Source organism: Melospiza melodia, chromosome 5, assembly GCF_035770615.1.
Source record: "Melospiza melodia melodia isolate bMelMel2 chromosome 5, bMelMel2.pri, whole genome shotgun sequence".
NCBI lineage: Eukaryota > Metazoa > Chordata > Aves > Passeriformes > Passerellidae > Melospiza > Melospiza melodia.
The window spans coordinates 19,964,643-19,984,993 of record NC_086198.1 but is presented as its reverse complement, the minus strand read 5'-3'; the positions used below and the strand labels follow the sequence as shown (position 1 = coordinate 19,984,993).

Genomic DNA, 20,351 nt, shown 5'->3' with positions numbered 1-20,351 from the left:
GTAGCATCTGGTCCTGATCACAGGAGGCAGGATTCTCAGAAAAACAGACCAGCAGTGTGACCTGTCGTGCCAGTGCCTGGGTAGGATCTTGTTGAAGGGCTTGAAAAGCATATTTTTTGGGGGGGAGGAGGGGGGGTTTCTGAGGCCACCTGTGCTGCAGTGTATGTCTGCTTTTCCAGTTTCCCATTGGCGAAACAGGACAGCTGTTGTCCAAGTGCCTTTAATGAATCCTGAGAATTGCCTGTTGACATGTCAGCAGCAGGCCACGTAGAGATGGAAGATGTGATGGGCTCTTAAGGCATTGCTGTATTGCTCCACAGATTCAAAGGTAGCTCTGTGAGCAGCTGAACTAGTGAAGATAAATCTTTCCTGCAGCTCTCTTGGTTTTGGTGGCACTGCAGTGCCTTACACATTTTTCCTTCTTTCTCTCTTTCCATTACACAGCAGTGCTGTTAGCATCCCTGATTTTCCCCACAGCACAGTGCCTGAGCAGCTTCTCACTGCCTTGTAGTTAGTTCTTGGGTATATTTAATCAAAGTGTGCTGTCTCCCTGATGTTTGAGAACCAGACCTTTTGCTCAGGAGACTGCCTTGGTTGCTTACTTTTGCAAGCCTGCTGTAGGAATTGAGCACTTCTGAAATCTCCTAACTTTTGCATGAGATTAGGTTGAAATTGGCCTTATAGTTTACATTTCTGTGCATGGAACAATCGGTGTGGTTGTATAACCATTGTTTCTTTGGGAAACAAGGAACACTTTCAGTCTTTCAAGCAAGTTACTGAAGAGTTTTTTCTCTCAAAGCAATCAGGTGAATGAAAAGCTACACCAAATAATTGAGGTGTGTGTACTTTTAAAACATGCACTGTTTAATCTTTTCAGATTTTCCCCAAGGTACAAGGGGAAGATTTCCTTGCCAAAATACTGTAATTGAGTTAACATTCTGGGAGGTTTCTGTGTTTTGTTACTGAGCTACAAAGCTTCAGAACTTCTGTTACTGAGCTTCTGCTGGTGTTGGAAGGAAGGAAGATCAAAGTTAGAAGCACCAGCCTGCCAGTAAATTGTCTCTTCAAAAGAAAACTGAAAATTCCTCGGTTGTTTCAGGTGGCAGCCAGCATCAGATCTTATGGACAACTGTTAACCTTTTCCTGCAGTTCTCTTTCTGCATGCAACAGTCAGCAGCCTGGATGTCTTGTAGTCTGTATGGTGTGTAAGCTGACTGTAGGCATTTGATTAACAAGTGAAGATGTCAATAATAGATTGAATTGCTTGTCCTCAGTTAATTTCTGCTGCTCAGACACAATATGGAGTTATGATGACTATGGAACAGTAAAATTATGATTTCTGCTTCTTGTATACAGTGATCATCATGATAAAAGATTAAGAATCACTGTGGTGTAAAATAATTGAATGGTATATATATTATAAAATAATTCTGGATGTCCTGACAGCTGGACATTTGTGACTGCCTCAGCTTTATTGCTTTTGAAAGCTTTTAAGCTCTTGAAATCTGTGATAGTTAACCTTTCCTGAGTAGCAGTAGCATGTCTCAGTAGCAGGCATGATCACTGAGGCGCAAGCTTTCAAGACTTTGCCTTCTGAGCACTTCTGAGGGTAAGGACTCAATCAAGAGTTCAGAATTGGGGGAATATGTGTTTTTCTTTGACATGTAATCCCAGCACAGCAAATACTTTTCTGTCCAGTTACTTAAAAGGTGTTTTTTCTGCAATTCCCAGAGTGCTCTCAGAGGGTTTCTTGCTTTGACTAAGGCTCAGTTATCTTCTCAACTGTGATGTGCAAGAAGTAAAGCCAAAACTTTGTGCTCTGGTGGGACTCTGTCCCTACAGCTGTCCCTCATTTCTGCTGTAAGAAAGCCAAAATGAGCCCTGTTTCACAGGGAGGAGTTGAGGAAGGACTACACTGTCTTTCTGATTCATGCATATGGAGCATGCTGCTGTCAACTGTTTTTGCAGAATAAAGAAGGATTTTAGATGAGATGTGGAATTCTGAGAAGTTTCGGTGATAGCTGATAAGATGTAAGGTCTGCTCTGCTTCTAGTACAAAGAGGTTTTGATGCTAATGTTTATTTAAATGTGGCCTTAACCCTAAAAGGGAGAGATAAAATGGCTTTCATGCTTCTGTTTCACTGAGAACTGGCTGGCAGAATGGTTTTGGTGCCTCCTTATCTGCTCTGAAGGCTTCATGGCTGGGGAGGCTGCAGAAATAATTCTCCTGTACCCCCTTATTCAGCATTCAGGCAAAACTGTAAAGCAGGCAGATGGTTTAAGCTGCAGCTTTGGACACAAGAGGGTTGTGTCTCCATTTTGCAGATGAGTCATCCCTTTGCTGTTTTGTTGTTAGACTCTAAACAGTGCTGCTCTTGGCTTTGGGCCTGCTTGACCCCAAGTTTTGGATGGCAGAAACAGGCAAGTGTCCTCTACCCCAATGCCAAGTTTTATGACAGGTTGAAAATACCTTAGGCCGTTGTCACCTAGTAGTTAAGCTGCTGTAACACAGAGAAAACTTTGTCTTCTCTTGTACCTGATAAGTGTATAAAACCACAAACTGTGTGCTATGGAAGTTGTGCAGATTAGGGAGCAATGGGAAAAGCAGAGGAGAGGCTTACTCACATCTTTGCTTTTAATCTAACTTGTGGGCTAGAGCTCTACTTGGACAAGTGAGTGCTGGGTAAAGATAACCGGCATTGTTTTCAGTAGCGGGTAAGTCAGCAGATGGGTCAGCAGTTTCTTTTAGTTGAGCTGGCTGCCGCAGACTAGTTCTGCAAGCTTGGCACCAGGTCATATTTTCCACAGTGTGTAAGGCTAGCTGGTGCAGGATTTCTCCTGCTCATGGTGTCAGGATCAGAGATGCAGATTGGGAGATTGGTTACCCCGTTTTTGGCACGCGATGTTTTGCCAAACTAGGTTTGTAAGCTTTGCACTTGTGAAAGGAACTCTGATTTCCTAAAAGGAACTTGAATGAAAGTTGGGATTTTATTAAAGACACAGAGGCATATTATTATTCATCTTTCATTGCTTCATCCCTGTGATGTTTCCTGTTTTGCTTCTTGAGATACAGGTGTCATGATGAGGAGCTTCTCAGAAACAGAAGTGGATGATGAGTGGAGATGAAGAAATCATACATTTAAGAAGTTGGCTCAAGTTTCCGTTACAGGCATGGAAAGTTTCTGAGACCAAGCCATGCGAGAAGAACATGAGTAAAGAAGAGGGAGATGTAGACCCAGACTTTCTAGAAGGGATTGCAGGATTTGAGAGGACGCTGCACAAACGTCACGTAGTTTTCTTGCTTATTCATTTACCTGCACCCCTGAACTGTAATACTTTGTTTGCATGTCTGTTTGGAAATTGAAAAATGCCCTCACATCTGTGTCTTTAATATAATCGTGGCTTCAAGCTTGTTTTAGGAAGAGCAGAACATCGCTGTAGTTTTCATTTGTGGATGAGATAGCTGCTGCTTTGTACTTGAAATCAATTTGGGGTTTTTCTTGTTGAAACATACATTGAATATGGAAAAGCTCAGACCATTACAGAATAGGAAGTTAGGGGTTTTGCTCAAGTTTAATAAACAGCCTTTGCATAGAAAGTATGACGACAGGTGCATAGGTAAAAGAAAAAAAATAGTGCTAGCCCTATGATTTGAGTAACCTTATAATGTATTGTTCTTATGGTGTCCTTAGACAGATGCCAGAATCAAATATCAATCAATTTTATCTTTTCTATCTGACGTTGGTCAGAAAAATGTTCTAGGTAAGATTTCTTGCCAGGGTTGTAGGGTTATAAGTGCAGATTTTTTAGTCAGGAGAGAGCTTTTTGGAGAGAGAGTTTTTGAGCATCTTGGCTGTGCCGTGAAGTATCTCTTCCTGCCGTGAAGGAAATACTGGCCATGCAGTCCAACAACTTCATGATGCTGTGAACAGATTTGATTGTAGTAAGTCTCTGATACAAAGTAATTAAGACTTTGATGTATACGTATTTAAAATTTTAAAAGTAAATGTGTTTTCCTGTATTGAAAAGTATTGGTGGTAGTGGCAGGCAAAGAACATCTTTATTTTTCTTATGAACTCCTATCTGGTGTCTTATCCTTAATAAAAGGCTATGGTTATTTTTGTATACTGACTGAATATTTGGCCTTTAAGAGTATATAATTAGATAGAAGAGTAAAAGCAGTTGTTAAAGGACCATTTTTTTAAATGAAAATAGTTTGAAATCATATAATTTTAGTTTCTTCCGAATAGATGTGATTAGTGTGTTGGAAATAGTTTTACAGTGGATATAAGGGGAACAGTTGAGAGACAGTGGCTGAGAATGTGTCCAGCTATTTTTGTAGTTGTATTTTTCCAGTTAGATTTTTTCAGTCTCTTTACTTAGATATTTCCATATAATTGAGCTGCTACATCACAATGGGATACAAAAACTATTTGCACTTTATAATATTTACATTTTAAAATAGGGTTTATTGTAATTACTAATTGGTAAGTAAATTGCAATGACTGTGAGAAAATCCTAGCCTATTTTATTACTTTGATAGAAATTTGAATATGGGATAGTATTGTCTGTATCATATAATAATGTTTTCATGGATTTTTAGCTGCTGAAACTAAACTCAATAAACTTTAGCTACTGTTGTTGACTGGAACAAGTAAATCTGCACATTTGTTTTCTTCGTGTTACCTGCACCCCTGTGTTCACCTAGTGTTTCTGCCAGCATTACTCCTTTCATGGTGTTTGCCCATCAGGCACACTCAGCGTGGGCTCCTGCATGTTCTTGTGGAAGACTTTATTGATGGGGAACTGTGCATTTGAGTTTGTGCAATTAATCTGTTTTCTAAATAAACCTTAGAGAATCTCAGTCAAAACAGAATCCCAGGATTAGAGTAGCCAGTAGATGAGTTTGTAATTTTTTTCCAATTTTAAATAGATTTTTCAGTAATTGATGATAGTGTTTGCAAGTAGATAGAGAATGGTCTTTGTACCCCTGAATTTCACATATGATTAGTGCACCAGTGTATCCCAGATGGAAAGTACATTAGTGAATAATACAGTCCAGGTTCTGGATTGCTTTAGAGAATGGAAAATACTTTTTGCATAATTGAGGAATTTTTTAAACTGAAAAGTATTATTTTTCTTGTAAACCCATAGTACTTTGGATTTGAAAGAAACAAACTTGTAATATAACCCAAATTTATTGTAATCTATTTAGCTATTAGTACTAAATTAAGTGATTAAGATATATTCATGTCTGCTGAAGTTTTAAAGAAAAAATCAAATTGTGAAAGATATCTGGTTAAAGGCTTGGAAACAGTGTTGATTGAAGTATTAAGCCCATTTTGGGAGTAATATATTCCACTGTTTCAGAGCAACTCTTTTCCTCACATAATTTTATTAATTTGATTTAATTAAATATCTGTTTAATTCAAAGTGGAGAAACTGATTGATAGTTGAAGAGATGGCACAATTAATTTTCCCCTTTTTAATTTATGTGTAGAAGAGATGGAAGAGGAAATTATTTATGTGACTTCTGAAGGTCTTGGTGAAAAGAAACCATTTTTGAATTAATTATAGATTCCTTGATTACTTCCTTAAAGGAAAAAATACTTTATATTTTTTTTGCCTGTGTATTCAGTGTTCCTTGTTTATATGATTATCTACTTGCTTGTTTGTTTTACGGATAACAGTGGGTAAATTTTCCTTATCAGTATGACAGAGATAGACCTTGTTCCCTTCCAGGTCTTGCAAGAAATGTGCTCTGCCATTTTTTCTTCCATATTTCAGAGGTTCTTCCATATTTCAGAGGACTCTTGACATGGTGTTATTGTCATGCGTGGCTGCCATAGACTTAATTTTATTTATTTTTGGGGGTTATTTTCTCTTTTTCTGCTTGATTTTTTCAGCTAATTCTGGAATTTACACCCTTCTTTGGAGTGGTGTGGCTCTTCTCACAGCGCTTGTGTGGAGCAGAGAGGTCTGTGTCAGTGCCACTCCCATTTTTGGGTTGGCCATTTTCTGCGCGGGGGATGCATAGTCCAGAGAAGTCCCAGCCTGAGCCACGGTGGCCACAGCAGGATCCTGGCATGGCCAGCTCTGGTTCTCACACCGGCAGGCAGGGAAGAAGGGAAGGTTCCTCATGGAATCCCCTTTGCTATTCCTGACCTCTCAGTGGCATCCATTGTATCTCGTCTTCTCTGGGCAGCCATGGGGCTTCTGAGATGCGTCAGTGTCGTCATCACGGCTTAGCTAGGAATGCCTTACCCTGAGGATGAGGCACAGAGGCCACCGGCCCTGTTTGCTGGTGCCAAGTGCTCAGATACATTCTGCTGCCTAATACCTTCCTCTTCCCTGCAGCCTGTGTGTCAAGCAGAGAAATTTTAGTTGTTCAAGCTCTTTTGGAGGATGAATACGCTCATCAGTCCGTGTGTCCTGTTATCTTGCCCAAACCTTTAGGAAGACTCTTGGTGCTCCACCTGGACATTGGCACTGGACCACTGGGTTTGCTCCCTGGCCTTCCATGAGAGATAAAGCCTAACTTTTCTCAGCCTGCTTCATATGACTACACACCCTTAGTAAGCCCTCTTGGAGGTGTTTGCTAAGCCAAGAACCCAGCTGTGGGACACTCTTCATTGACAGTGATTTAATCTGTAGCCCATGTCACAAGTCTGTTGGGCACTTCTTTGTTCAATCTACAGTGAAGCTACCAGCAGGTTAATGTTGCCTGGTAGGTGGAACTCAAGATATTTGCTTCCCCATCATGCTCCTCATGCCTTTAGCAGCAAAGGCTGCAGCAGACAGATGTGGATATTACATGGACTCAAGAACAGAGATCAGCAGCTGTTGGGCTTTGAGGGGGCAACAGGCCTATTAATTGGCAGATGCCAAGCTCTGCACGATAGCCAGGCAGCGTAAGCACGAATATTTGGCTCTGGTTCCTGTGAAATGAAGCCAAGGTCACAGCTTTCATTGCTGTTTCCCCCTTTATATCTCTATTACTGCAATGCTCATAGGGAAAAAGAAGCAGCAAAATTTCCATTGCCAGAGTTTACTGGCTTAATCTATTCCATTTACTCCCATAACCCTGGTTGACACCTCTGTGAGTGTTATCCGTCCTCTGTTTGGTTATAGCCCCAATCCTTTTCTCCTTTTGACATTCAGCTAGATCAGGAGTGCTTGGTCTTCTGTCCTGTGGGCCACAGCGATTCTGGAGGTCGGCAGTGAGAGCCAGCCGGTGTGGTTTGGCATGTTGATAGCCACTCACTCCTGCAGCTCTGTTTGAAGAGAGGGGGTTGCTGGACTCAGGGGAGCTCCAGCCATCTCTTCTGGCTCAAACAGAAGGCTCCACAGTGGTTGTTCTCTGAAACCCAAACTGAAATGGAAATGGCAGGCAATCTGGGGCTGGACGTGTCAGGTTTCCTTTATCTGAAAAATTTGCATTGTTGATTTTTGGCAATGTTGGCAACCACACTCTGGCTTTTCACCAAAGGCATCTTTACATATGCCTCTGAATTTGCAAAATGCATATTTTTGGATTGCCACAGGAGTGTTCAATGGGCAGTTTTTATGTTCTGTGTAAAGTCAGTACAGGTCTGTTAGTATTTCAGTATAATGCTCCTTGAGTTGTCAGCAGTAGCCAGGGCTTTTATAGTACTGTGCCCATGCTGACTGCTTGGGATATGGGACTGGGGAGGGGAAGATTAAGCTCAGGGTGGCTCTGAACAGCAGCTCACCCTTTTCCTTGGTCTTAGTATGGACATGAGTGTGCCCCAGTCTCTGGTCAGTCGGCTGGAATCACAGGCAATGCAAGTCCAGTTCCCAGCATTAACTGGGAATGGACCATTCCCAGCTTGAATCAGCACTGGCCAAAGCCTTGCTCCTTCAGCATTGCTTTGCTGCCTTTGAACTCCTCCTGGCTGGACATGGGCTTGTGCTGTGGTAGGGGCTGGAGTCAGCATGGCTCTCCCAGGCCACACAGCACCCGGAGCCTGTGTCAGCCTCTGTGCCAGCCTTGGCCTCCAGCAATTCCACTTGTGGGTTCCTCCCTTTCATTTCCCAGGGCTGGCTCACTCCGTAGACAAGTGTGATCTCAAGCAGAGTCACATGCTGCAACATGGCAGCTCTCCATGCATGCCTGTGCAAGCACAGCTAATTCACCTCGACCACTGGGAGTGGAAGTCCCTTGACTGGGGTGGGATGTCCTCTTTGAGAGCCCGCAAGCTTGCTGGAAAAAAAAATGTTTGGATGACAGGGTGACAGAGTTCAGAGCCATCAAGAAAGCCCATCCAAGGGATTTGATTCCTTAGAGGAGTTGCTCCATCCCTGAATGCTAAATGAATTCTTAATTTTTATGTCTACTGCATTAAACTTTCCAGAGAGTCCCTGAGATGGTTTTCTTGCAGTGAAACATGGATGCATCTCCTTTGGAGATTATCCTGATAGAATGTTTCAGAACTTGCTATCCAATATGCAAAAGCAGATGTGCTTTATTGGCTCTTTTTAACCTAAACTGTGTTTGCAGCTCTCTACAGAGCAGATCCTCAGAGTTTTGTTGGTATTCATTGAGCATAATAGAACCACTAGAGCTCCAAGAAGAGGTGTTGTGTTTGGTAGAGCAGGTTTGGTTAAATCTCTGTTAGTCTGAAGGGCCTCAGGGCTGATTTCCAGGTAATGATTGGCCTGTGATGTCCTTCAAGGCTCCCATGGTGGAGATGGTCATGGGGGCCTTAAGTACCAGAAAGAAGAGGGCTGGAGATTTCTTTGAGGTACAATGGGCTGCTGTCTGTCACCCTTTTCATTCCTCCTCATTGATTTGATTTCCTTTGTTTATAGATTGAGGGGGAATAAGGGCAGGGTCAGGGTCTCCAGTTCCAGATGCTTATGGCTCCCAATTTTAGAGTACCAGCAGGTATGTGAGAGCCCAGAAACTCCTGTAGCTGGTCAATAACCTAGCAGCTTTTGGATGTTTTTGTTGTATTTCTATTCATGAGTAAATGCATTTAACAGGCATTCAGGTTCCAATTCTTAGGGGCTTTTATGTTAGAAAATTATACTCATCCCCCATTATTTTCTACTCAAAATGTAGGTGTTTTAAAATCTGAATAATCATTTACATATGTAGCCTTCCAACCTGAATGGCAAAAAAAAAGCCAGTTACCTTTGATATAAAAGTATAAAAGTTACCCTTAGTTGCAAAATTAACTTTGTTTTAGTGGTCACTGGGAAATGAGAACCTGGGCATCTTTCAGAAAATAGCTCATGCAGAAATGCAGAACAAAGGGGGTTTAAAATTAAATATTTAAATTGGCTTGTCCTATTACCTTATTTAAGCCTGAATATAAATCTGCCTAGCATGAGTTTGTTGAATCAAACAAGTTTCTATCAATTGTTGATTTACTGAAATAAATTACAATTAAACCAGAATTATGATATCTGATCGAGATTGTAATTTATCATTTCTACAAATATTTGATTTGATGGGAACCAAACTGGTGCTGCCATTTCCAAAACCCAATCCTCGTAATTTATTCTGTGGTCTTATAAATTTTCCTTTGCTTGCTTCTTTAGTGGTGTCCCAAATTATAACTCTTTCTAATGGTCAACCTATCTTGGCTTGAATTTTCCCATGCCTGAAGTCCACAATGCTGATGTGGCAGAACAGAAACTTTGAAGATATTTCCTTTTCTCTGTGCTGTTTATTATATCCTTTGCTTTGCGTGTAGACCGAGCTCTGCAGCTTAGGTCAACAAGAAGCCACCGTTGTGGCCAGGCTGGCTCGTGGGAAGCAGCACTCAAATGGTTCCAGTTTGCAGCTCTCCTGGGTCTGAGATGCTTCCCACAGGTCAGGCTGGCAGCTTCTGGGGCTGGGAATTGAAATGGATACCCCTCAGGTCACATGTGCCCTGGGCAGTGTTTGTACCTGCACGCTGGTGGTGGCTGCTCTAGGCTGGGGGAATGGTCCTCAGCTTCTCTAAAGGAGAATTAGGGTGGATTTAACGCTTACTGGGTGAGGCAGACATCAGCTATAAAGAGAACATGGAATAATATTTTGCCTCTTTTTTTTCTTTTACCTTATAAAGTTAAACAAGTGGTACAAGAAGTTTCTGCGCTTATTTATTCGCTTTCTTAAAACTTTGGAATCCAGATTTATAAATACAAGCTGACTTAATGTTTACCATTATGGTCGCTCTCACTTGAATTGATGGGTGCTACTTGTTAGGGAAAAAAAAAAGTAAAAAAAGGTATTAAGATATATGATCTGCAGGAAAAGATTAACATGCTGTTGTTGTTAAAATATGTTGCTTTTGTCCATAAGGGAAAACCACTGTGAAAGTCTTAGCCCCTCAGTTTTCTAAAAACTAGAAGCCTGTTTGTCAGCTATTACAGGAGCAAAAGGAAAGACATCACAACCAGACTAAAGAGATGTAGCTTTTCATAAAGGTAGCAGATGTATCACAGACTTAATTGTAGTGGGTTATCGACCTTAAATAAAGAATCACCATTTCTTAAAAATAATAATGGCTCAATAGGTATAATTCTCTTTTTGGGGGGGGGGGGGGAAATTTTAATGTCATTTCTTCATTGCAGATTTCTAGTTGGAGTTGTTTCCTAATTCTTTTTAGAGGGTGATGTAGGCTTGCTAGTCCATGTGAGTTTTCTTAAGAAATGTAAAATACTTTTCAGTATTACCAAATAACCCATGCAGATGTGCAGCTGAATTTAACCAATTCAGAAAACTTTTGACTTCTTGTTAGGAAATATCCATTTTTCAAACTTGAAAAAATAGATCAGGAAGGATTATGTTTCCAAGTCTGTGTTTACAAAACTGAATTGATTTGGTTTTTCTCAAATGTTCAGGACGTGGAAAATGTACAGATTTAATTATGTTAAGTTCTAATATCATTACACACATTTTAGTGACTCTGAATGAAGTAAAACCTAGCAGATAAATTTATAAACCATAAAGGTGTGCAAATAAATTTTTGTCAGTCAGATTTTTAACTGTGACAATGCAGTTTTGATTTTAATTCCTTTTTGCTGAATATGATAACTGAATGGCACTATATGATCTTAAAGCAATTATTTTATATAAAGCTAAGCCGGGTACTTTTAGGCAAACATTAGTTTTGCCTTGATTTATGTGCAAAAAACGTTTCCCACTTAAAGGAAAGCGGTTGAAGGAATCTGGATTGGATAATTTAGGCTGAACTGTTGAAAGTGAAGTTGTTTGCTTAGGCATCGATCCAGACAAAACTCGTGCACATCTTTAACTTTCTGCAGTCTGTGTAGCCTGTGGGACCTCTACTGACATGGATAAAGTAGCAAGAGTGCAACATCATTCCCAAATTGGATCTGCATACCCTACTGTCACAGGCACGTGAATTAAAAGTGCATTTAAATGTGCTTGCAAGTAAAAGATCTGGGACTCCTCAGAGATTACCTGATCCCACCAAAACACCCAACTGACAGTCAAAAATGAGATTTCCTTTCTTGTCTATGCCTATGCCTGGGGGTGGGGAGGGGGAAGGGAACGTTTTGTTGCTTTTAATACGAGCTTCATTGGATTGGTTTGTCTCTCTGGTGCAGTCGTGACGCAGTGTTGTGTTTTATCAGTGCCCACCCCCAGCAGAATTCTTTGCTTAAGAGGAGGCAGATTTTCACCTACTGAATAAGAGTCTGGACTCGCATTGATGCTTCTCAGTGTTGTCTTGTGTGCTCTCCTCCTGTGCCAGAGTGAATTTTATCCCCGGACTGCCTGGTGTAAGTTACAGCCCTCTTTCTACCCTCTGAAAATTTGCATGTTCAGATGTGACTGTGCTGAATGATAGGATATCTATTTTAGACTTCAGCCTGTATTTCTGATCAGGAGGGAAGGTTGCTAGAAGAACTTTGCTCATTTTTCTCTTGAAAGAACTTTTAAATACTGGGTGAGTTTTAAAGACTTCTCTGCATGGTTTTCTTTTATAAAACTTGTTTTCTGTAACCATGAACACTTGTTTTCTCTGAATGGATCTTGAAAATCTCCGGTACTGAGTCATAAAAACTACTTGCCTGCTAGAAAGACTTTGTTCACTCACTGAAGGATCAAATTGTCCTTTAGTTAGAGAAAAATATGTTTATCAGCAAATGCATGAGAGTTTGTTGATACTTCACCTTTCTTACTTGTTTGGAGAATTGCTTAAAGTGACTGCTGCCTGTGTTTTTAGTGTTTTCAGCCATAAAATCTCATGCTAGATATTTTATATCCATTTTTGACCTTTCAGTGGTGGGAACAGAAGGTTGATAGGGACTAGGAAAAGGAAGCATCCTCTGGAAGTTTTGGGAGCTGACAGTGACAGTCCCTCTCTGCAATGTTAAACTGGACAGGAATCCTTGGAAAGCTATCAACTTCAGTTTGTTTCCATATCAAGTAGTAGCATGAAGTATGCTTAAACACATTGTGACTGTATTAAAATAGGAACTGATTGATAGAAAAACCTGCTTCTGCTGATGTGGTAATTGATTTTTTTTTTTTTATAGTAAGTTCAGAGTGCTTTTTGTGTACTGGAGCATTAAACTTGCATAATGTTTGGCCTTGTGACAAGTCCTGTGCATGTAATTTAGAGCCATATAGGGATGTTCTCAGTCTTGAACCACTTGATTCAATACTACCTTTCATATCATGAATGTAGCATTAGTAATTTAAAGTAAATAATTTGTGAGCCTTGTGGCCTGAGCATGAACTGGAAATGATAAGGACTATTGATAAGAACCACGTTAGTAGCTCTGGTTATAAACCAGGCTTGGTTTCTATGCAGTGCTGCTTCAGTACCCGGAGACTGGAATGCCAGATCTGGCCTGAGTTTATACACATAGTTGGGAACCTGACAGATTGGTTTTATATAAAAAGCAGAGGATATAAAAGAGAGGATATGGACTAACCTCCCAGGAGCTGCTGTCTGGTAAGCATTTTAGACAGACTTTTCCCCCACTGGTAACTAGAAGTGAACCTGCCTGTCAGTACAAATCCAGTGCCGCTGTCAATCATTAAACATCTACTGTTTTCAACACGTCAGAGGAAAAGAAATTGTCCTCCCTTGTCTGCCTTGCCATGATGCAAAGTGGAGTAGTCATATAAATTATTTCGGGAAATGCTACACTAGCTGCTGTCCTTTGATTTTTGTTCATACTTGGGCAACAACAAATCAGTTAAAACTGGGATGTCTCAGAATCTCTGTCCCATCCAGAGCACAAGAAAATTTTCAGCTGCAGCGTGGGGCAACTTCTGAGGGTAGGAGAGCTGCATGCAGCATGATTTATATATGGTATGAGCTGCATACTTTCAGTGCCTTACAAATGCTCTAGGTTTTTCCCTAATTTTCAGTGAAGAGAATATTAAAGGATATTTATGGGATCTCTGTTACTTTATGTCACACAGTCGGATTGCTAGATGGTAATGCACTCTGGTTACTTCCTTAGAATTTGAACTTAGTCCTGAGCTTTTATTTATCCATTAATTCCTGCTGTTTGATACTTCTCTGTTCTCTTTAGCACCAATTCGTTTAGCAAAAACAAAAATCTCCAAACCCTGACATCTCTGATTTTCAAATTTAGTATTATTTTTTTCACTAAAACTTGTCCAGGCTCAGTAGTGTACTCTGAACAGCTTCCAGGAGACCTGTCTTAGTGAATGTCTGTATATAAACATGTCCTAAAATGATCTCATGCTTAACACGAGATCCTAACTTTTTCCTGAGGATTCACTTGTCATTGTGCATGAATTGAGGTGCTTTTTTACCTAGGTTTTGTTCTCATCTCTCCCTTAGGGAGGAAATAGCACTCTGTCTTGACAGAGTTATAACAAGCTGTTTAGTGAATAATAAAATACAGTCTGAGGGCAGTGTCTGGATCATCTCCAGTGAGGCAGAGGGACGTGCTTAGCATTTCCAAAAATCAAATTTTTCTTGCTGAGGTGCAAGTTTCTAAGTCCATTTAAAAGGCTTCAACTCAAACCTTGTAAGTATGGTGCACTGACTGTAGACCATAAGGAAACTCTATTAGCTAAAAAACTTGCCTTAATGCAGAATTAGCTTCTTCCAGCTTGAAATGCCATCTCTGTGCATTTCTCTCCATCCATCAGAGATGCATGCCCCAGCTTCAGGTCCTGCAGCTCCTGGTCCTAACACAATTCCTCTGCCCTGCTAGTGCCCAAGTGTGAGCTTGCAGCATGGCAGAACAAGTTGGGCTGGTTCAGGAAGAGTTATCCAAAGCCTAAATAGGGAAATGTACTTTTCCACCGAGTGTGCTGTGGTGGCAGAGCACACCTGACTGCAGAGGAGGTGTCAGTCCCGGAGGTGACTGGGAGGATCAACCAGGTAGGGTTGAATTGCATTTGGGTTGCATAGAGGCACGTTGATGAAATATGAGAACAGGAGAGACACAGGCTGGTGACTTCCAGGTGTCACACGTGGAGCAGATCACCTGCCATTCTCTCCTGCGTGGTGTTTTTTCCAGTTTCTTTTTCATCCCATTAAACAACATCATAAGCTCTTGGGTTACATTAGGTGATGAGGGGCATAGTTCAGCATGTCTGAGCATGCCAAATGTATTTTGGGCTCTAGAAAGAAGCAGACTAAGATTTAGTCTGTATTTAGTCACTGGCCTGCTTTGCAGGATATTTTGCATTTCTGAAAACTTTCTCAGCAGAAATGTGCCTTTTTTTCCCTTTTTTTCTATAAGCATTTAAAATCTTTTACTGTTTTTTAAGGTTGAAAGTAGTAACACCTAGCCCTTCACAGGCAGCCTACATGGTAATTTTTAAACATGTGTTTATTTCCTTTTTCCTTTTGACTTCCATCTTGTTAAAGACACAGCTTGGCTGCTGCTGTGCTGTTGCTTGTGCCAACACAGTTGAGCCTCTCAAGTTTTGGAGGAAGCTCTATTTTGAACCATCACCTTGCATAAAATGACAGGAGGGGTGACTTCTTACTTAAGACATCCTTTTCTCCTGAGGCCACGTATCCTGTTTCACAGGGAGGGAGTTTGTGTAGCTGCCTCTGAGAGCCCTTTGCCAGAAGCCCTGCTGGCAGTCTCCTGGAGGCTCTCTGGCCTCCATGAGGCGATTCAGGAGCGCACATACGCACTCTTGAAGTCTTCATTTCTTCGGGACCATCTGGAGGAGTTCACCCCACCCTCCTCCCAGGGAAGCTAATAAAGGCAACCTTGTGACTTAGCGGTTTATTTTGGAAACTGCAAGAACTCGCCCCGGCTGGAGCAGCCAGATTTGGCAAACATTGTCCCATGAACTCTCTTGTGGTGGGGCAATGTCACAATGGCCCTGCTCTTTCTCTCAGTCCCAGGAATTGGGCCACCACAATAAATTGGTAGGTTGGTTGATAAGTGGAGGAAGGACAGATCTCTGTTGGGAATAAGGGTGTTGCTTTTATCTAGCTGGTCCAAAGAAATGGGTCTTGTATAATCACAGTCTGTGGGTGCATGCGTGGACCTCAGTCAGCTTTGCCCATTTTCAGGAGAAGAAACTGGGGCACTGAGGCTAACTTGGCAAAGGTACTGTGGAAATCCATGCAGGATGAAGAATTTAATCATTAATCTCCAGGATCAAGGAAGGACCCTAGTCCAGAACTTCATCTCCTAGCAAAAATCTGACATGCATAATAGAAATTTTTTAACAAATGCTTTTAGTGGGGTTTGGTCTTCATTCACAGGCAAACAAGTGTTAACTGTAATTGTTTCTTCCAAATATCATTAGCCTTTTCTGTTTCTGTCAAGTCCTTTTCCACCCAATGGGCTGAGTGCTCATGAATTATAAAAAAGCAACAAGTCTTCAAACAGAAAACATGCTTTGGTGCTTCGTTTTCTCATGTTATCTCATAGTATAAAAATCCTTATACAAATGTTTTTAGCCATTAAGACCTTCTGAAATGTTATTTTAGAGTGTAAGGCATTCAAGGATTGATGTCTGCTCCATGTCTGGAAAAGACTGGAGCAACAGTTGTCCAGCCAGTTTGGAGCCTGCAGAAAGAAAGAGGGACATCTTTTTTTGCTGAATATGTTTCTGCAGAGAAAGCATCAGTCGCTGACATCAATTTTAGAGTTTTCTAGGAAACATTTATGGGTAGAGGTTTTATTTTCCTCCTGGTTGTTCTCAAGGATCCGACACCTCAGGAGTATGCAAAATCTCTTTTAATTTTTTAACTTTGCTGTTATTTCAGGGGTTTCAGAGACTCTCCCTGCTACTGCAGGACTCAAATTGCATTTGGATCACTGAAAGAAATTAAGCATGATCTTGAAACCGTCCATTTGGGAACATTGTGTTGGAGTGACTGTGGGGAAATAGTGAGCATGAGGTGGGCTCAGGGCTTTAATCTGACATCCCCTGCTCTCTGGAAGTGCTTCTTCAAAGAGGTGGAGTTGGCTGATGCATATTTGCTGCTAAATGTTCATTTAACCCCTTGCCACAGGACCACAGGATGTCTTTGTGGGGGCCAGTAACAGAAGGGAATTGGCCCTTGGAGGAGGCAGGGGATTTGGAAAATTTGCTTCTAGCTTTTGACCATCTTCCTGTCACTGTGGGCCTGATCACTCTATTCAACAGTCTTTTGGATGATGAAGGTTTTATTTTTTAAACTCCCTTTCTCCATATCCTTTTTTTGCTTTGAAGAAGCTTACTCTTTTATTGGACTAAGAAAGATGTAATTCAAAAGGCAGTCATAAAACTTAAACTGTCAAAATAAATACACAAAGATATCTGTGACAATAGTTTGAATATAATAACTGTTAATAATTGGTAACTATCTATAGGAAAAAGCAGAGTTCAATGATTTCCTTGCACCTTTTTCATAGACTTCTCTAAACCAGTAGGGATACATGGAAATATTGAAATTATTGTGCTGTTTCAGTGGCTGAAAAGCTTCAAAGAAATTGTATTCTTGCAGCATGGGATGTGATAGCAACAACAGATGAATATTAATGTTCTTCAGCGTATTTTCAGTGGTATTTCCTAGACAGACATGCACATAAAATGATTTTTCAAAGGAGCATATCCATGGCTGCAGCTGATAAATGGTGAGAGCTCTGCTGAGGTCAGTGGTCAGGTGTTCTGTATCAGCTGGGAGTCAGGCTGTGTGGTATGGTCTGTGTACCCTTTGTCTTATATTCTCTGGGTGCAAAAGCCAAGAGAAATCGTCCTGCTAAAAAGGGGGCTTGTTGCCCTGCTTGGTAAATTCAACATAAATTCTCAAACTTTCTAAATCCTTTTAAATTGCTCAAAAGAGTTTCTTGGTCAGTGATGTTGCAAGAAACATATTGCTTTGGAGGTGACCTAATTTGAATCTTTTCTGAATTGCTTTATGATTAGAGCAGTCACATGCTGAGGTAGGACCCCATTAATGGGTTTAAATCATCTGTTTACTTCTGAAAACACGCATTGTTATGAGCTCTGCTGAGTGTTCCACCCTTTTATTTTAATTTTCTTTTTTCTTTTTTTTTTTTCCTCTGTTGCAGGACAGAACATCGCAGTCCTACCGGTTTGGAAGCAAAATATGGAATGTGTTTCACTGCTGACCGAAGGCAGCCAAATGAACAGTATTTATAGTAGTTCGAAAATCAGCAGTTAGCAGTTTCTTCACATTCTAACACTACCCAGCACTTTCCAGAGAGAACTCATTGTTTACAAGAAATCTGCTTTCCAAATCCGTGGCGGTGCCCTCCAGCCTTGACTATTAACTATTTGCAAAGGGGAAGCTAATCTACACTTTGGGGAAAGATGGCAATGGATGAGTACCTGTGGATGGTCATTGTGGGTTTTATCATTGCTTTTATTTTAGCTTTTTCTGTCGGTGCGAATGATGTTGCAAATTCTTTCGGAACGGCCGTGGGCTCTGGTGTTGTTACTTTACGCCAGGCTTGCATTTTGGCTTCAGTTTTTGAAACCACTGGCTCAGTGTTACTGGGAGCGAAAGTAGGAGAAACAATTCGGAAAGGTATCATTGATGTTAACCTGTACAACAACACTGTCCCGCTGCTGATGGCAGGAGAAGTGAGTGCAATGGTTGGTAAGTAACACTTTCCTATTCCAAGTAGTGTTTGTTCTGTGTTTGTCACCCTGTTAACCGTGAGCATTGTTAATTCAGTCTTCCCATCTTCTGGACCTGCCCGTCTGTTTTTGTGTGAATGCAGGGGCCTGTGTTCCTTTTTAAGTCTCCTATGTTTTTTTAAAATACTTCTAACAATTTACATTTTTCAGTGGTTCAGCCACTTAACTAACAGATGGAAAGGAATGTTTAACACAGTGGATCCTATATGTGTGTAAGACGCTGAAAAAAATTATTTTGGAGATTTTTGTGATGGTAAATGGAAAATATAAAAGTTTAGCATTTGTGTCTGTACAGAAGACCCTACAGAATCAGCAGTTTGCAATGAGTGTGTATGAGAAAGAATCCTTTTTAAAAAGTTTCAGAAAATCCAAACACTGATTGCCTGGCTGAGTGATTGCAATTAGTCCTACGTTTCACCCTTACCCACTGCAAAACTAAGGGAGCAGTAAAAATAATCACACATTTAAGGTCTTTTTAGTTTTTCTGACCCAAATGACAGCAGGTCAGCTCTTAGAGTCTGCTCCCCTTGCTTGTGTTTGTAGTTAACTAAATCTCTGTTCAGAACAAACAGCATATTCTGAGGTAAGTAACATTAAGCCACGGTATTTACTCTTTGTTTATGTGCAAGAGGCTTTGTGAGCTTTTAGAGAGCTCCCTCCAGGAGCAAACCTGCTCCTACAGGGCAGCAGGAGGAAACCCTTTATCAGTGGGAGAGGCAGCCCCGGCAAGGGGCCAGCCCTCCCACCTCGGTCTGGCAGCCTGGTCATTTACACAGGCACCACAGCATCCTCTGCTTCAGAGGGATGTTCCACTTGAACATTTTCTTCCTTAAACCTACTTGAACCTGACCTAAATGTTATTTCCACCTATCCCTTCTGACCTCCTCACACTTTTTACGTGAAACCTGCACAGGAGTTAGGTGAGTCTGTGCAGAGATTTACTACATGTGGTTATTTTCCTGTTTCCTTTGGGAAAAGGCAAAATTGAGTGCCTTTTAAAAAAATTTCTTTTATTTTTTATGGTTCGAAATGGACATTGAGTGACAGTTTCGGGAGTTGTCAGAGGTGGCTTTGTGTGCCTGAGAGTGGGAAGGTTCTGTGGCTGTTTCTGAGCCTCCTGAAGATTGGGCACCTTTCCTTGCCCAAGGGGCAGAGGGGTTGGCCACCAAGAGATCACTGGGGCAGCAGCCACTTCCACAGATGGTCCCACTTTAACCCACCTCAGGTGCTCCTGCCCCTCCACCCCATCAGTCCCTCTCTCCTGATCCCTTGCAGGGTCAGCTGGAGGTGTTTGCTCTTTCCCTCAAGGTGCAGGGTGGCTATTTAGCCCCATCCCACTGGCACCTGTTATCCCTGTGCTTGCTGAGATGGCTCAGGCTCTCCCATGGGTGGGCTGGGAGCACTGCACAGCGCCGGGAGTGCGAGTGACCTGCGTGTTCCCGATTCCCTTTGAAGGAAGGGTCCGTTTTCTTCCCTGGATCTATTTCTGGTCTCCTGATCCTAGCAGGGCAAAGTTTTAAGTCTCAGATACCCCCTGCAGAGGCAACTGGCCAGAAGCTCAAAGAAAACAACTTATTTGCATGCCTATTTACATAAGCCTGTGTGAACTTCATGACCAGTTGCATTCCCTTCCTCCAGTAGGGGCATTAGGAAGAAATTCCACATTATAAGTCTCAGAATTAATCACAAGTTACAAAATGCAGATTTCAGTATTTTTTTTCCTCAAATCCATCTCCAGCTTTTCTCTGGATGTATGATATTTTTTCTGTGTTTTCTCTTAGCCTTTTTGGATGTTTACTTTTTCTGTTTTTGCTCTGCATTTTCCCCCACCCTGTTCTCTCATGTCTCATGATCATGTTTTTGCAAATGGATTTAGCTTCTGAATTTCAATAAGGTTAAATGAGTCAACGGTCTGGGAGAGACCAAAAGTCACTGTATCCTCTTTCCAGATGTTGGTGGAAGATCCTTTGATGCTTGCAGCAAACAGCAGATGTAATTTTCAGGTCAGCCTTTTCTCCTAAGAGAAAAGGAAGCGGGAAGTAATGGGATTAAAGTTTTAATATGTAGCATTTTGTAGTAATTTGGAGCACATTCGGATGTTGTTTATTTGGCAGATGAGAAGGTAAGGACTGTTGCTCTTGGGGGGTAGATTGTAGTACTTGCCCAGCATCAATTAGCTGTCAGGTTATTGTCAGGACGTGCCCGTGTGTTGTTCTGGAGGTTCTGGTGCGAGCTGAAGTCAGCAGCTGATGCGACT

General features: G+C 41.3%; 1 protein-coding gene across 7 annotated transcripts in view; it reads left to right on the top strand.

Moving 5' to 3' along the window:
• SLC20A2 (solute carrier family 20 member 2) overlaps positions 1-20,351 on the top strand; it is a 56,880-nt gene that overhangs the window by 7,010 nt on the left and 29,519 nt on the right. For 3 of the 7 annotated variants that reach the window (XR_010027760.1, XM_063156497.1, XM_063156492.1), the window contains exons 1-2: positions 11,614-11,760; positions 17,503-18,053. Coding sequence is in view for 6 of the 7 variants with exons in the window: in XM_063156497.1 (XP_063012567.1) it covers positions 17,765-18,053 (289 nt within the window). In the remaining variant the exon portion in view is untranslated. Of the gene's footprint in view, positions 1-11,613; positions 11,761-11,842; positions 11,928-12,922; positions 12,942-17,502; positions 18,054-20,351 lie in introns of those variants that run through there. The other 4 variants (XM_063156493.1, XM_063156495.1, XM_063156494.1 and 1 more) reach the window with 3 other exon arrangements.